The sequence below is a fragment of the Fundulus heteroclitus genome, chromosome 10 (assembly GCF_011125445.2).
Source record: "Fundulus heteroclitus isolate FHET01 chromosome 10, MU-UCD_Fhet_4.1, whole genome shotgun sequence".
NCBI classification, from domain to species: Eukaryota; Metazoa; Chordata; class Actinopteri; order Cyprinodontiformes; family Fundulidae; genus Fundulus; species Fundulus heteroclitus.
Genome location: NC_046370.1, coordinates 11,593,243 through 11,607,023, shown reverse-complemented (window position 1 = coordinate 11,607,023; position 13,781 = coordinate 11,593,243). Strand labels below are relative to the sequence as shown.

The window sequence follows — 13,781 nt, the reverse complement described above, 5'->3', positions numbered from 1 at the left end:
CCCACCAATCATTTGAAAATACCCCGGTCTGATACTTATGAGCGCATCAACACATCACAAGTTTACATCGTACAATGCGAAAGGTAAATGAATAACATGGGAAATGCCTTAAAAACAATCCCTGGGTTGTGTATCAGAAGCATAATCCTATCCGAATCTGTTGCTTTGAATTGTTAAACTCACACTTGACAGCTTCCATTTACATTAAGCTTTTTAATGGGATTTCTCGACACTAAAACAGCATGGATCAAAGTTTGTTAAAGCCATTCAACTGGATACACCTCCACACTTTGTTGCTTGCTGAGAAATGGGATTCCCTTGCTGTCTGAATTGAAGCAGAGTGTTGTCCCTTGCGTAGCTTTTGGGTGAAAGTGGAAAATGTGGGAGGCCTCTCCTGCCACACAATTACCCTCGCCTGCCACCTCACGGAGGCAGGATCTCTGCCAGATTCTCAATCTACTGCTGCTGCTGCTGCCGCCTGGCCCATCAGTGGCTTTTTCCACGCCTGAATGTCAGTTAGCTGCATGAGCAGCGCTTTTCCACTAAGCGCCCTGCATCCCCGTGGGCTCATCTTACATGACCTTTTCAATCACAGGTCTTTATCGTAGGGTTTAGTTGAACTACTAAATATTTAGCGATGCAGCTTTTGCATACTTTCAATGAGGTGCTAAAAAAGATAACTCCACACACTGTATATTCTTTCACCGCAGATAAACCACAGGAGATCATGTCACTGTGGAGACTTTAAAAAGTAAACGGGGGGGCGACAAGAGTTAGGGAGCTTGTCCTGTAACTGGCAGGTTGCTGGTTCGATCCCCCGGTCCAACCATCTCAGTGTTTGTGTCTTTGAAGAGAGGACACTTCACCTGAATGACCTTGCTGCCGTGGTCAGAGGCCCCGGCGTGTGAATGGGTGAATGACTGTACTGTAGTGTAAAGCGTTTTGGGGTCGTCTGACTTGATAAAGTGCTATACAAATACAAGCTTTTTGCCATTTACCATATAATAAACTTAACCTAATCCCAAGTCAAGCCCTAAACTTAACTTTGTCGCTGTTAATGTCAAGTTGTCATAACAAAGACATTTTAAATAATGTCAACTTCGCTTTAATAGTGTCATATTTTACTGAATGACAATTAATGACAACAGTCCTAAACATTCATAAAGAGTCATTTATGTTCATAACAGGTGTTATGTCATGTTTATGACAGTGTAATGTCAGTCTTATGTACACCCCTTCAAATAAAGTGTAACCTATTGGCTGACTGATTACGACTGCCTCTTTTGTTTGACTGATCGGTCTCTTCTTCGCCATCTTCAGCTGGTTCAAAATTCAGTTGCCCTTCTGCTAAGAAGGTGAAATGGACGAATCTCCTCCATAGTGCGTTCACTCTATTGGCTGCCCGTAATATTTTAGAATTGTTTGTAAGGTTTTGCTTTTAGTTTTTAAACGCCTCAGTAGTCTGGCATCTTTTTTAACTTTTATCAAAGCTTTTGAATCCACACATCCCCTGGAGCATTCTTAAGGTCTGAAGGCCAAAACCTCCTGGTTGTTTCCAGGACTCCTTACGTCACCAGCAGCACTGAGAATCTGCAAGATTCTCCCTCTTTCTCTGAGATCTGCTGGGACTTTAAATGTTTTTAAATCGCTTATGAAAACTGTTACTGTTAAAACTGGCTCTTAATTCCAGCGGGCATGACCATTAGGCCGTTCTTTGTTTCTTCTCTGCCTTTTTATTGCTGATTTTATGGCGTAAATTGTCAAACTTGTATTTTATTGCCCGTCGTTTTGTTTTTTGTATTCTGTCATTTTTATTTTCCATTTTATTTGTTATTCACCTGTACCGCTGGTCGCCTTTCAGTTTGTAAAGCGCTTCATGAATAAATAAAAACTGAACAATGATTTTCGAGGGATAACTGAATTGGATGAAGAGCCTTTAGGCTTTGTATTTTTGTGTAAGAAAACCCAACATTCACAGCCGTGCCCTTGTTTCCCGACTGTCTCAGGAGCAGAATATTGATCTGACAAGGCAAGCAAAGTTCGCCTCCACGCCGGCATTCGCCCTCTTTGTGACGCTGAAGAATGTGGTGTGTAAGATTGGCGAGGATGCAGAGGTGCTCATGTCTCTCTACGACCCAGTGGAGTCAAAGTTTATCAGGTAAACCCGGAGATTTGCATAATTACACATCCATCCTCTTTTATTTTCTCTCTTATTTTTTTATACACACACTCATCTTCGAAATATGATGAGCACAGATTAGCCTCGCAGTTGAAGGGTTTACTATTTTTTTTTTTTTTAGGGATTTGACATCAAAGTCTTATGATTAGAGGAGCTCAGTGGGGCATTTCTTTTGCATCCGGCATTAGTCCTAAATTTTAGGAAATGGTAATGTCTCATTTTGTTAGTAGATAAAGCAGCAGCTCCCTTGGGAACTGTTTGGTGGGAACTCGATTTTCTATATGAGAAATTGGTCTTTGCAGATTGTTTAGAAATTTTAAAAAGAATAAAAATTTAGTAGAAATGCACCAATCGGAGATTTTGCAGCCGATTTTTGATCTCTGATTTTATAAAGCTCTGAACTATAGGAGCCAGTTTTTGCCAGTTTCTCTTTAATATGATACTTTTTTCTATCCTTTTTTTTCCTTTTTTTTTCTTAAAACTTGAATATCTTAACAATGAACAGTTTTCTGGCACACGTCCTCCATTTCAGAAATATTTATTTTCTAAAAAAATCCATTAAAAATGTATGACTGCTGTGTCCATCTTAATATTTGTGACCAAATTAGCTCATGCTTGTTATTTGTCACTCTGCACTTGAACATGATTTTAACTACATACAAAAACAAAGCTAAAATGATAATGGAGATAATACCATCTTATGTCAGGATTTAGCAAGATTAGGGTGGTGAATTCTGTAGAGTTAGTAGACCCATTTAAATTTGTTTGGCCTTCAGGTGGAAAAACTAAAAGTGTGCTTCATGCTGAATAGACCATTGCTATGGTGAAACATGGCGGTGGCAGCATCATGCATGGGTATCCTCTTGTTCAGCAGGGGCAGGGAAGCTGGTCAGGGTTTATAAGAAAATGGATTTGAGCTGAATACATGTCAATACTTGGAGAAAACCCAGTCTTAAAAAAAAAAAAAAGAAAAATTTGAGATAATTTTCTAGCAGGACAATGACCCTAAACATAGCCAGTTTTTAGAACGGCTCAGTTTTTAGTCCAAACTGAATACTTATTAAGTCACACACTCTATTCAGTCTGACTCAGTTTGAGCTTGTTTGTAAAGAACAGGCTGATGTTTCCATCTCCAGATGTGCCAAGCTGGTAGCGGCACACCCTAGAAGACTTGCTTTGAAGGGTGGTTCAACAGAGCACTGACTCACTGGGGCTGAACACAAATGCACACCCTACTTTTCTAGGTTTTTGTTTGGAGAAACATTTTGAAAACCATGTCTTATTTCCCTTCCATTTTTCCAGTTATGCGCTACTTTGTGCTGCTTTATTACATAAAACTCCAATAAAATCCATTAAAACTTGTGGTTTTAATGTAGAAGTTTTTCTTTGAAGGTCAATGGCTATGAATACTTTTGCAAGGCGCCGTACTTGTCAAAAACTCTCTCCCAAGTTAATACATTTCTGACTTTCCTTTGGTGGAAAGATCCAAGTGATAAAAATATTTATTAAAAATAAATAATAATAATAAATAAAGATGAAAACTTTTTCCCCCCTGCTTTTCTCTCACAGTGAGAGCTACCTGGTGAAATGGTCGAGCTCCGGCCTGGTGAAAGACATCGACCAACTTCATAACCTGAGGGCGGTTTTCACGGTGAGTGTGTTTGGCTGTGTGATTGAGGTGATTGTGTGTGTGTGTGTGTGTGTGTGTGTGTGTGTCCGTGTGTGTTTGTGTCCGTGTGCTTGCCCGACTGTAGATCTGTTTATTCAGCCATGTTATGAGGCATTTGGGAGCCTTATTGAAGAGAGTCTGTGTTTGTTAAGCTCTCTCAGTAAGATCCAGGCTTGCTGTACGTATTTACTGAGGCAGTCGCCTCTGTCTAATGGAAGTCCCAACTGCAGCAGTGTTGGCGCGCAAGCGCTGAAAGCACTCTGCCTGTTTGGCCGACATCCCTCACAGGAAATACATTTCTTGACACTTTTTTTCCAGATAGAGCTGAACACAGTCTTGGCTGCCGTACAAAATTCTGAATACTTTTGGAACTTAAATGAATCGATCAGTTGTTGCGCTCAGTGGCACTGTTATGAGACTTCTATGTAAATCTTTCACAGTTGGGTTGCCATAACTTCTGCCTGCCATACAGTGCAGGTCGTTTTGCTTTGACCCTAAGGCAAGGCATCATCTCCCTTCAAGACCGTATCAAGTTTTTTGTTCCTCTTTAGGACTTGGGGAGTGAAGATGTGAAGAGAGAGAAGATCAGCTTTGTGTGTCAGATCGTCAGAGTGGGGCGTATGGAGCTGCGAGACAACAACACCAAGAAGCTGACGTCAGGCCTTAGAAGACCTTTTGGAGTAGCAGGTAAGTCTGATTATTGAACTTAAGGCTACACAATATTAGAAAACCTTGTGGCGATAATGCTGGTAATTATTGCAATGACAATATCAGGCGAAATATGTGCCCATCTTTTTACTTTCCTCTCTTTTTCATGTGTGTTTCCAACACTCTGTGACCTTTTCGCATTTTGGGCAAAGTCCGCTGCGTCGGCTGTGAGCATCTGCTGCCATGAAACTATGTCCAGCTGGCTAAATATTACATTAGCATGTAAAATGCTAGTGTACACATTAAACACATGGAAAGTATTAGCCAACAATTACTGCAATTAAAATAGTCTTTTATGATATAATTATTGCACTGATAATACGATGAGGATGTATTCACATTATACTGTGCTCAATATGCCTTGCAATTACCCGAAAGGTCCACAAAGGGGTGGTTGACGTCGGCCGGTCCGATATTACATCCTTGATCCACCTCAGGAGAGGGTCACAAACCCACAACCACCATAAACTATAAGGAGTATTACAAGATTGTGGAATGAGGATGTAACACAGCAGCTGCTGCATGTACGGCAGATTCACAGCATGTTCCTCTAGTATCGGTAGAAGCCAGCAAAGATGTTGAAAATCCGAATCTGATATAGAAATTTATGTTTTGAGGATGGTGCACAACACCTTTGCTTGTATTTGAAGCACTGCAACACGTTTGGTCAGCCTACCTGTTAAGAAGGCTGAGATCTTTTGGAGTGCAGAGGAGCAACTGAATACCTTGTTTTTTCTAGTGGCATCAACAATCTTCTATGGTGCAGTTTGTTGGAGCAGCAACTGATCTACAACTAAGAAAAAGCAGTTAGATAAGCTGATTAGGAAGGTCAGCTCTGTCCTGGGATGTCCCTTCAACCCAGTGCAGGAGGCGAGAGAGGAAGGACACTAGCAAAAATCGATGTCGGGCAGTGTCTCCCATCCCGTGCATCAAGCTGTTTCAGAACAAGAGAGCACCTTCCGTGGCAGACTGCTGCATCCTTGGTACCCTAAGGAAGATTATCGCAGAGCCTTCCTCCCAGCACCTGTTAGACTTTATAACCATCGCTGCTCCCAACAAGCTCAATAAGTTGTTGACATCCCTGCTGTTAATTGTCTGTTGATGTTTTAGTGCACGATTATACATGCACATTTTGCACATGTTCGGGTCGTTCTCCTCAGTTTCACATTTTATTTAATGACTGTACAGTATGTTTTTGTTCTTTTGTGGACTTTTACCCTTACTTGCTGCTGAGAAGCCAGAATGTCCCCGCTGTGGGACAATAAAGGATTATACTATTCTATTCTACTTTATATTGTTCTGTGGTGAAGGAATCGGGTGTTGGCTCAATCACAGAAGCGGCCGAATGAATCCAAGTGTGCCACTCCCGCTTTGCAGTCTTTATGTTTAGCTTACCAGCATCTAGGGCTGGGCAATAAATCAATTAAAACGATTTTTTACGATGAATTTTTGCAAAAATCTGTATTTTATTTTGCCAATGGGCTTCCATGAAGAGAGTAGGCTGCAATGCTAAAAATATATTTAGGACAATATATTGTAAAAATATTTTAAATGGAACTATTTTTTGACATAATACAAGGCACTTTAATTTACATTTATCTATTAATTTTTTTTAGTTAGTTTTAAGTTACACAAATGTAGTAAAGCCTGTTCTTAGCTCATTGTGTAATACAACTATAGCAGCAAACACTGTGTTGCATTTTCATTGTTTACAATGGCAGCCCCCCCCCCCCCATCTTGTTTTACAAGCATGCTTCACAGCTTGTATTTACCATGGTTAAGGTTAGGCACTTAGAATTCAGGTCAACTCCCAGACAAAATGCTTGACATAAAAGCAAGTTTATAAAGGCATTAAATTGAATTTCTTTTTGTGAAACGAAAAGGAAGGGGGAAAATTTGATTAATTGGATTTGGCATAATAAAATCAGAGATTTTATTTTTAAGCCATATCGCCCAGCCCTACCATCTAAACACAACCATTGTTGTTTGGGCTGCAAGGTCACGCTGAGTTTGGACGGCTCTTGGTTCTGCTTCACTTTGCTTGGATGTCTTAATGCTTAAACATGTTGGATTCGAAAACCCGGTAACGCTCTTGTAAGTAAGGCAGCACTCGCACTGATTACATCCAAGCTAATGCAGGTAGAAAAAAGAAAATGAGTAGGTCCTCCGGACGGGTTCTTTGTTGATTCGTTTCGTCTCTTCTCCAGGATACTTCATCAGTCTGAAGAGTTATAGGTACACCCAGCCTTATAAGCAGTACCTCAGTGGACCTGCAACTTAAACTGTGACAATAAAAACTGGTTGCTCTCATTCAAAAAGAGGATCAGTAAAATAATTAGCAAATGAACAAAACTGAACTATTTAGTGCAGAAATAATTTTTAGAAGTTGATCACTCATATGGCTTTAACCAGGTTAGGCAAGGCTTTTGATGGGTTCTGGTTCTTTTGTGTGTCTCTGTTTCTTAGATTTCAGTTGTCCTAACTTTCTGAGGGGGGAGTCATCGCAGGGGTTCATCACCCCGTCAGCGATAGTTTGTGAAACAATAGAGCCATGTGTTCTCAGCAGCAAGTAATAAAGATAGATTACATTTTTTATTCTTTAGTCTAGAGAGAGAGACCAAGGAGGACGGGGAACTACCATTGTAGCGGTTCTTGTGTGGGCGTGCTGTGCACTACACCTCTATTTAACTTCATTGTGAAACATTTGTGCGCTGCCTTCGGTCGTTGCTTGACTGGATAAATATTTTTTTGGCCAAAATTCAGAGACCCTGCTCAAGTGGAGAGGGAAAATTAGTAGTTTGATTTATCTCCTGCTGGCAAACTTCCAGGTGTATAGTAAACTAATTAGATTGGCGTTTTGCCCACAGTTGTCCAACTGAGAAAAGTATGTCTTTGAGTGTGTGTTTTTCCCCTCAGTTTCACTTGAAGGGACGGTAAATGATGGGCTAATTTATTGGTCTATATTTAGACATCATTTTTACAACTGTGCACAGCAAGAGGAAATGTACTTCTTTAAATAGATTTGCCTCGCTTTACCGTTTGTCATAGAAGCTTTATGCGCTCGTCCTGTGGCCTCCTGGGTAATAAAGTAAATGTGAGGTCATCCCTGCATCATTGCTCATTCACATCATCAGCAGGCTGTATAGACATCAAGAATGTACCCCCTGTTCTCTGTAAAATACTGAGGGCTTTTTCAGAGTCCTGGCTAAAAAGCGGTGGTTTTCTTAATGCATCTCTTGTTGTGGAATCAGAGGAGACATCTCTCTAGCTGTGTGGCATCAGTCCATTTTTCTTTGTTTTGTGTGTGACGCTGTAAAAAGTGCAGCTTTAACATTTTTGGTATCAACTTATTTCCTTATTCTTAGTACGAAGCCATTCAGAAAACACTTGACTAGAAAACTAGATCCAACATGTTATATTATTCAGGTAAATAGAGTTCAATTCGGTCTAAGTAGGGCTGGACGATAATTCAATAACAAAATATATCGATCGACAGACGTATATCGACCTTGGATGTCGATGATAGAAAAAAAAGGGTCAAAAAACGTTTAATAGAATAACAGTTTTTCTTTCTTTTGTATTCTAGCCATGTAGGTTAATACTACAAACACTACATCCTTCCAACCAATCACAAACGCAGACTCAGGAATGCTCTGTCACCAAGCTCTGCCCCCTTCAAAGAGTCCAGAGAGCACATGTGCTTTTTTTTCTTTTTAAAAACTTGCAGCTTTGGTTGAATAAAGGGTTGAATTTGAATTAAGTGTTTGTGGGTTCTGTATTTAGAAAAAGGTCGCTAAGCAACAGCATAAAATGGTCAGGGCTTTGAATTTGTTGATAATTATCGATATCGATCAATATGATTTCTATTTTATTAATATGCTTTTTTTCAATATTGTCCAGCCCTAGGTCCAAGATAAATTTCAACCACTCATTGAATTCATTAAAATACATACTATCCAATTAATTTCAAATTCTAATAGAGTACAGTTAAATGTGTATGATAATTTGATACCAATTGGTAATTCATGGGAATTTTTGCTGATTGCATTGATTTATCGATTATGCAGCGACGTCTCATCCTTAGCAAGCATGCAAAAGTACCAGTCCAGCAGTGCCTTATGTGGGACAGAAAGCAGAGAGTAAACATTAATAATACCAGAAATAAATTTGTCAGTGACTTTATCCAAGACAGATGGACAACAAACAGATGCGCAGAGTCAAAAGTACTTTCTAGAGAAGAAAAAAAACACTATAAAGAGTACATATTGTCATTGGAAGCTATAACTGTGTCAAAGATTCTGTCCAGGAAACAGACACAGGAGACCACAGGGGACCACAGAGCCCTTTCTATTAAAAAACAAACAAGAGAACACATTGTAAGCAGAAGTAATGGCCTTGTCAATAACTCTGTCTAGGATTTCGCTAAACACAGGTGGGTTGGTTGTGTAATCTATAGGAAAAAGATCTAAGTGAGCACGCATTCATAACAGGAGCAGTAGCTTTGTCAATGGTGCGTTACGAGTACTTTTTTCCCCCGTTTAAAAACATAGAGAATATACAGAATTATTGGCACCAATAGATGCAGCTAAAAACAGATCCCATGAGTACGTTTTCAGAGAGAGAACAAATAGTTAATGGGGGCAATTCCTGTTACTTTAGAAGTTTCAAGTATTTTGTTTGCTCAACTCAGGAAACAAAGACATCAGCACTAAGACGCAGTAAGGAATACTTTTTATTGGACAGGAAAGAAAAGATAATACACACAGTTTATTCCAGCAATAGCTCTATTAGTAGATATTTCTTTCCCCGGGAGCATACAGCTAAACAGAGAGGCAATGTGCCAATAGAAAACACATAGTTAATGGCAGCAGTATCTCCATCCTTGACTTTGCCCAAGAGAGAGAAGGTGCACGTTTAATGGGAACATGCATATAGAGTCCATATAGTTAAAAGCAGTAAGACCTCTGTCAGTGCCTTTTTTTTCCCTTTTTATGGCACGGTCCTTGTTGCAATAATTATTTTTTATCGAAGAAAGTTGTGTGGCTCTATAGTGTGACGATCTCTATCCCTGACATGGCTATACTATCTGCAGGCCTTGACTTTCTTTAACTTGCTTTTTTTATTACTTTATTCACAGTAATGGATGTCACGGATATCATAATGGGCAAGACGGACGATGAGGACAAGCAGCACTTCATACCATTCCAGCCGTAAGAGCATTGTGCAGAAAACATTCTTTTACACTTAATGTATCATTTGAGGTTGTATTTACTTTTTTTGAATGAATCATCATATTAGTAGGCGTTGTAAGACCTCCAAAACTTGCTTATGAATACATTAAGGTAATGTCATTAACTGCCCATATTTTTTAAGAGTTTGGACAGAGTAACATTCCTTCGTATTCCAAGAATCATTTGTCTAAATATGATTATTAATTATTGAATAAAACTCTTGGTGCCATCATTCATTCTTGCATATGTCCACCAAGTAAAATTGCCCTTTACTGTAATGTAATCCGGCTTTCCCTCATCCAATCAGAAATTATGAGATTTTTTTTTAGAAAATGCACTTTGTGATCCCCAGTGGCCAGCGGGAAAAGACTGGAGAACAATACTGACTGGTTGCCAGATAATCTCAGAAATACCAAATGTATAACCAGTGACTGAACAGTTACGTTTAGCTATAACTTTTTTTTTAGTGCTGTGCTAAAAATAGTTCATTTAAAAGTTGTTGACATTTTATTTTTATTGGCTTAGATTTATTTTAAGTGGAACTTAGTAGACAGTGAAAAACAGTTACATTTATCAATTAAAATTAAGATTAACATTTGACTCATGGCAACATAGTAAATTTAGTTAGGCAGTGTTTTCTTACATTCAGGAACCTAACATTGACCGCTATCCAGGCATTTACTGTATACTTGCTGTAAAATGTCTGAATTAACAAAAAAATAATTAAAATGTTTGACAGGAAGCATATGGAATTTGATTTCTCAAACATTTAGACATTCTAAGAAGGTGATAGTTGGGAATTACAGTAATTAATCAGTTCTTAGCATAAGTTTTCTAAAAACAAAAAAACTAAACTGGTCATTTAGTATCGTCATTTTCACAGCAAAGCAACGAGACCAACACCTACTAAAAAAGCAATATGTCTTGCCCTTACTCTGCACATTCCGTGGATTGAACCATAGTTGAAGAAATTTTTTTTATTGCAAATACATTCTGCGTAAATACTATGTACTAGAGCAGGCCTTTGTAGATTTTGTGTTTTTAGCTTTTCTAACTAACATTAATAATTAGATAAATAAAAAGAAACACTGGGGGAAGTCATAGGTTCACTATCAATTGTGCAGTGTCCTGAATATTCCTTCAGCCTTCCTACCTCAATAAACTATACATCGATGAGCGACAAATCTTCAAAAGGGCTTTATGTAGATTGGAAATATTACTTTGCTGGACTATTTTCCAAAAGCTGACAAACTTGACAAAGATTTATTATACAAATACTGAAATATCTTTATATTTTTGTTAATTACGGCCTACAACTAAAGAAAATCCAATGTTCAGTTATTTTGAGAATTTAGAATATTACATCAAATCAATTAAAAATGATTTTAACACAGAAATGTTTTCTTAGGGCCATTTTCTTATCTTCATAGTCCCAGGTAAGACTTCTGACCCAACTCGGGGTAAACCGCAAAAGGTCATTGCTAAAGAAGTGGGCTGTTTAAAGTGCTGTATCCACTCATTTTAATGGAATGTTTATTGAAAGGAAACATTTTAAATGAAAAAAAGCTGCAACAACAGGGGTCATCACAGCCTTTACAGGGCTGAGAATCTGTGGAGGATTGTTAAGAGGAAGATGAGACATCAGACCGAACGCAGCAGATGAGTTGAAGGCCGCTGCTAAAGCAACCTGGACTGTGGTAACACCTCAGCAGAGCATTGTTGCAGTTATTTATGCAAAAGGAGCCCCCGACCATGTATTGAGAGCATATACTGAATCGTACATGGACATACTTTCTAGAGGGGTGTCATTTCTGTATTAAAACCATTTTTATTAGTCTCATGTGATATTCAGATTATCATAGAAACTAAATAATGGGTTTTCAACAACTAAATTAACAGAATAAACACTTCATATATATCTTTGTAAGGCCGAGGGGTCTCTTAAAAAGGGGCTACATTGTTTCATTTAGAAGTTCAACTCATAGGATCATGGCTGTGGGTTCTTAATTTCTGAAGGACTGCATCAAAGTCCATTAATCCCATTTCAAACCAGCGCTCACTGCAAGGATTTGGAACTCAATACAGAGGTGCCTTCAATCTCAAGCCTAAGTGAGAGCATTCTTGGTTGTTTTTACTATTCTAACATCAGCACTTCTTTTTTCCATTCTGTTTTCTGGTTTCATGAGAATTTCATGAACTGTGGATGCCTTCTCTTTGTATTTAATGATGGCTGCCACTTTGCAGTTCTTTCCAGATGACCTTTTTTCATTTTATTTTGCATGTTGCATGTTTGGGTGAATATGCAACTTGTAACAAGTTGGGGAGTCCAAACCACTAAGGCCATTTAAAAAAAAAAAAAAAAATCCAAAACACCATGCTGATTTAATTTCTTACGTTTTCTGGGATTTGGTTATAAGCCATACAGTTTAGAAAGAAACAAAAGACCATTTGAGTACAACATTTAACTGTTAAGTGATCTATAGATGCTCACTAAGCCTCTTTCCTAAATTATATTTTCTCTTTATCCATTCTGCTGACATGTTTACTGCTAACAAGTGACTTTATCTCTGTCGTAGTATCCACATCACTCTTCGGTGTGTTTCTTTCTCTCCCTCTCGTGCATCTCACTTCCTTTTCTCCCACCCATCAATTTGTTCGCCTCTTCCCGTCCCGTTTTTTTTTTTTTTTCTGCCATCTTTTTCGCTCCCCCTGTGGTGTTTGCCTGTTGTGTACGTACTGCAGGCTGGCGTTGGATGATGCCATTCTCCACAAGCAGCTGAACATCTCCCGTTTTTCACCCAGGGTGGCAGGGGAGAGCGACTTCCTCCAGGCCGTCATCAACAAAGTTATCACCGCCAAAGAAGTCAATCACAAAGGCCAAGGTACAGTGGAAGCATTACACACACAAACTCATCGTCACACTGCAAAATGTACATTTATGTTGCTTTTGTAATGAAGGTAAAACCAGTAACTAGTTTTCTAAATTCAGTTTTAACAAGCAAGTTATATCTAGAGAATAGAGACTTTATTAATAGTGCCTTAACGTTTACAGCCTTCAGGGCTGAGTGTGCTTGCTCTCCGATGTGCGACATGGCATGCCATTATGTATGTAAGATATGCAGTGGAACCTCTGAATACAAATGATGTTTTATTAGAACAAGTAATGTGTCTTGAAAATGTGACTGTGGAATTTTTTTTCCCCCCTTTTGAAAACAATAGAAATTGAAATAATTTCTTCCATCCCGCACCCCTGTCAAAGCACAACACCTAAATAACATTTTAAGTTCATGGATTTTAGCATATATGTCATTAATCCAATTTTGTAATCTTACCAGAAGTATTGCATGCTAAAATAATGATATATAACAGTATATATTAAAAAAAATCAATACAGTTTTGTTGGTATACTCAGCTGTTTGACTTGGTGAAGAGGACCAAGAGCTGTGTTTTCAATGTTGCTGTAATGTTTTTTTTATTTTGTTGGACGAACAAAATAACCAATATATATCCAATATGACTTAAGAAAAGACATCACGGGGTGTTTTCCTCCCAGTGTATTCTGAATGAGCCCCTCGATCCAATGCAAACCCCCACAAGTTTCGTCATTACTGGCATCCCCTACAAAACTGTATAGAAGCACTTGCTGCAATGGCATCGGTGCCAACGAGCTGTAGATAAATTTGTTTTGCCAATGACATTTATTTTTATAGCACCGATTTAAAACAAATTTCCATTCCAGGTATTTTACAAAACATCAAGGACTTTGCAACAATCACTTATCCTTAATTAGCATGTAGCAACAGGGGAGAGTCGACTTAATGCAATGCATTGCATTGCTCAGCATGAGCCACCCCCCCATACTGAGCATGCGTGTGCCAACAGTGGAAAAGGAGAGCTCTCTTTTAATGTAAAGAAACCTCCAGCACAACTTGGTTAAGTGTGATCGACTTTTTGCTGCAACCAACTGGGAGCACTCTTAGAAACACAGACCACT

At 38.7% G+C, this 13,781-nt stretch overlaps 1 protein-coding gene across 5 annotated transcripts in view; it reads left to right on the top strand.

The window, feature by feature from the left end:
- The window catches only part of dock1 (dedicator of cytokinesis 1), a 303,583-nt gene that overhangs the window by 45,215 nt on the left and 244,587 nt on the right, over nucleotides 1–13,781 (top strand). For 4 of the 5 annotated variants that reach the window (XM_036142017.1, XM_036142019.1, XM_036142016.1 and 1 more), the window contains exons 8-12: nucleotides 2,007–2,158; nucleotides 3,749–3,830; nucleotides 4,400–4,535; nucleotides 9,694–9,766; nucleotides 12,530–12,669. In XM_036142017.1, coding sequence (XP_035997910.1) covers nucleotides 2,007–2,158; nucleotides 3,749–3,830; nucleotides 4,400–4,535; nucleotides 9,694–9,766; nucleotides 12,530–12,669 — 583 coding nt within the window. The remainder of the gene's footprint in view (nucleotides 1–2,006; nucleotides 2,159–3,748; nucleotides 3,831–4,399; nucleotides 4,536–9,693; nucleotides 9,767–12,529; nucleotides 12,670–13,781) is intronic. The other variant, XM_036142018.1, reaches the window with a different exon arrangement.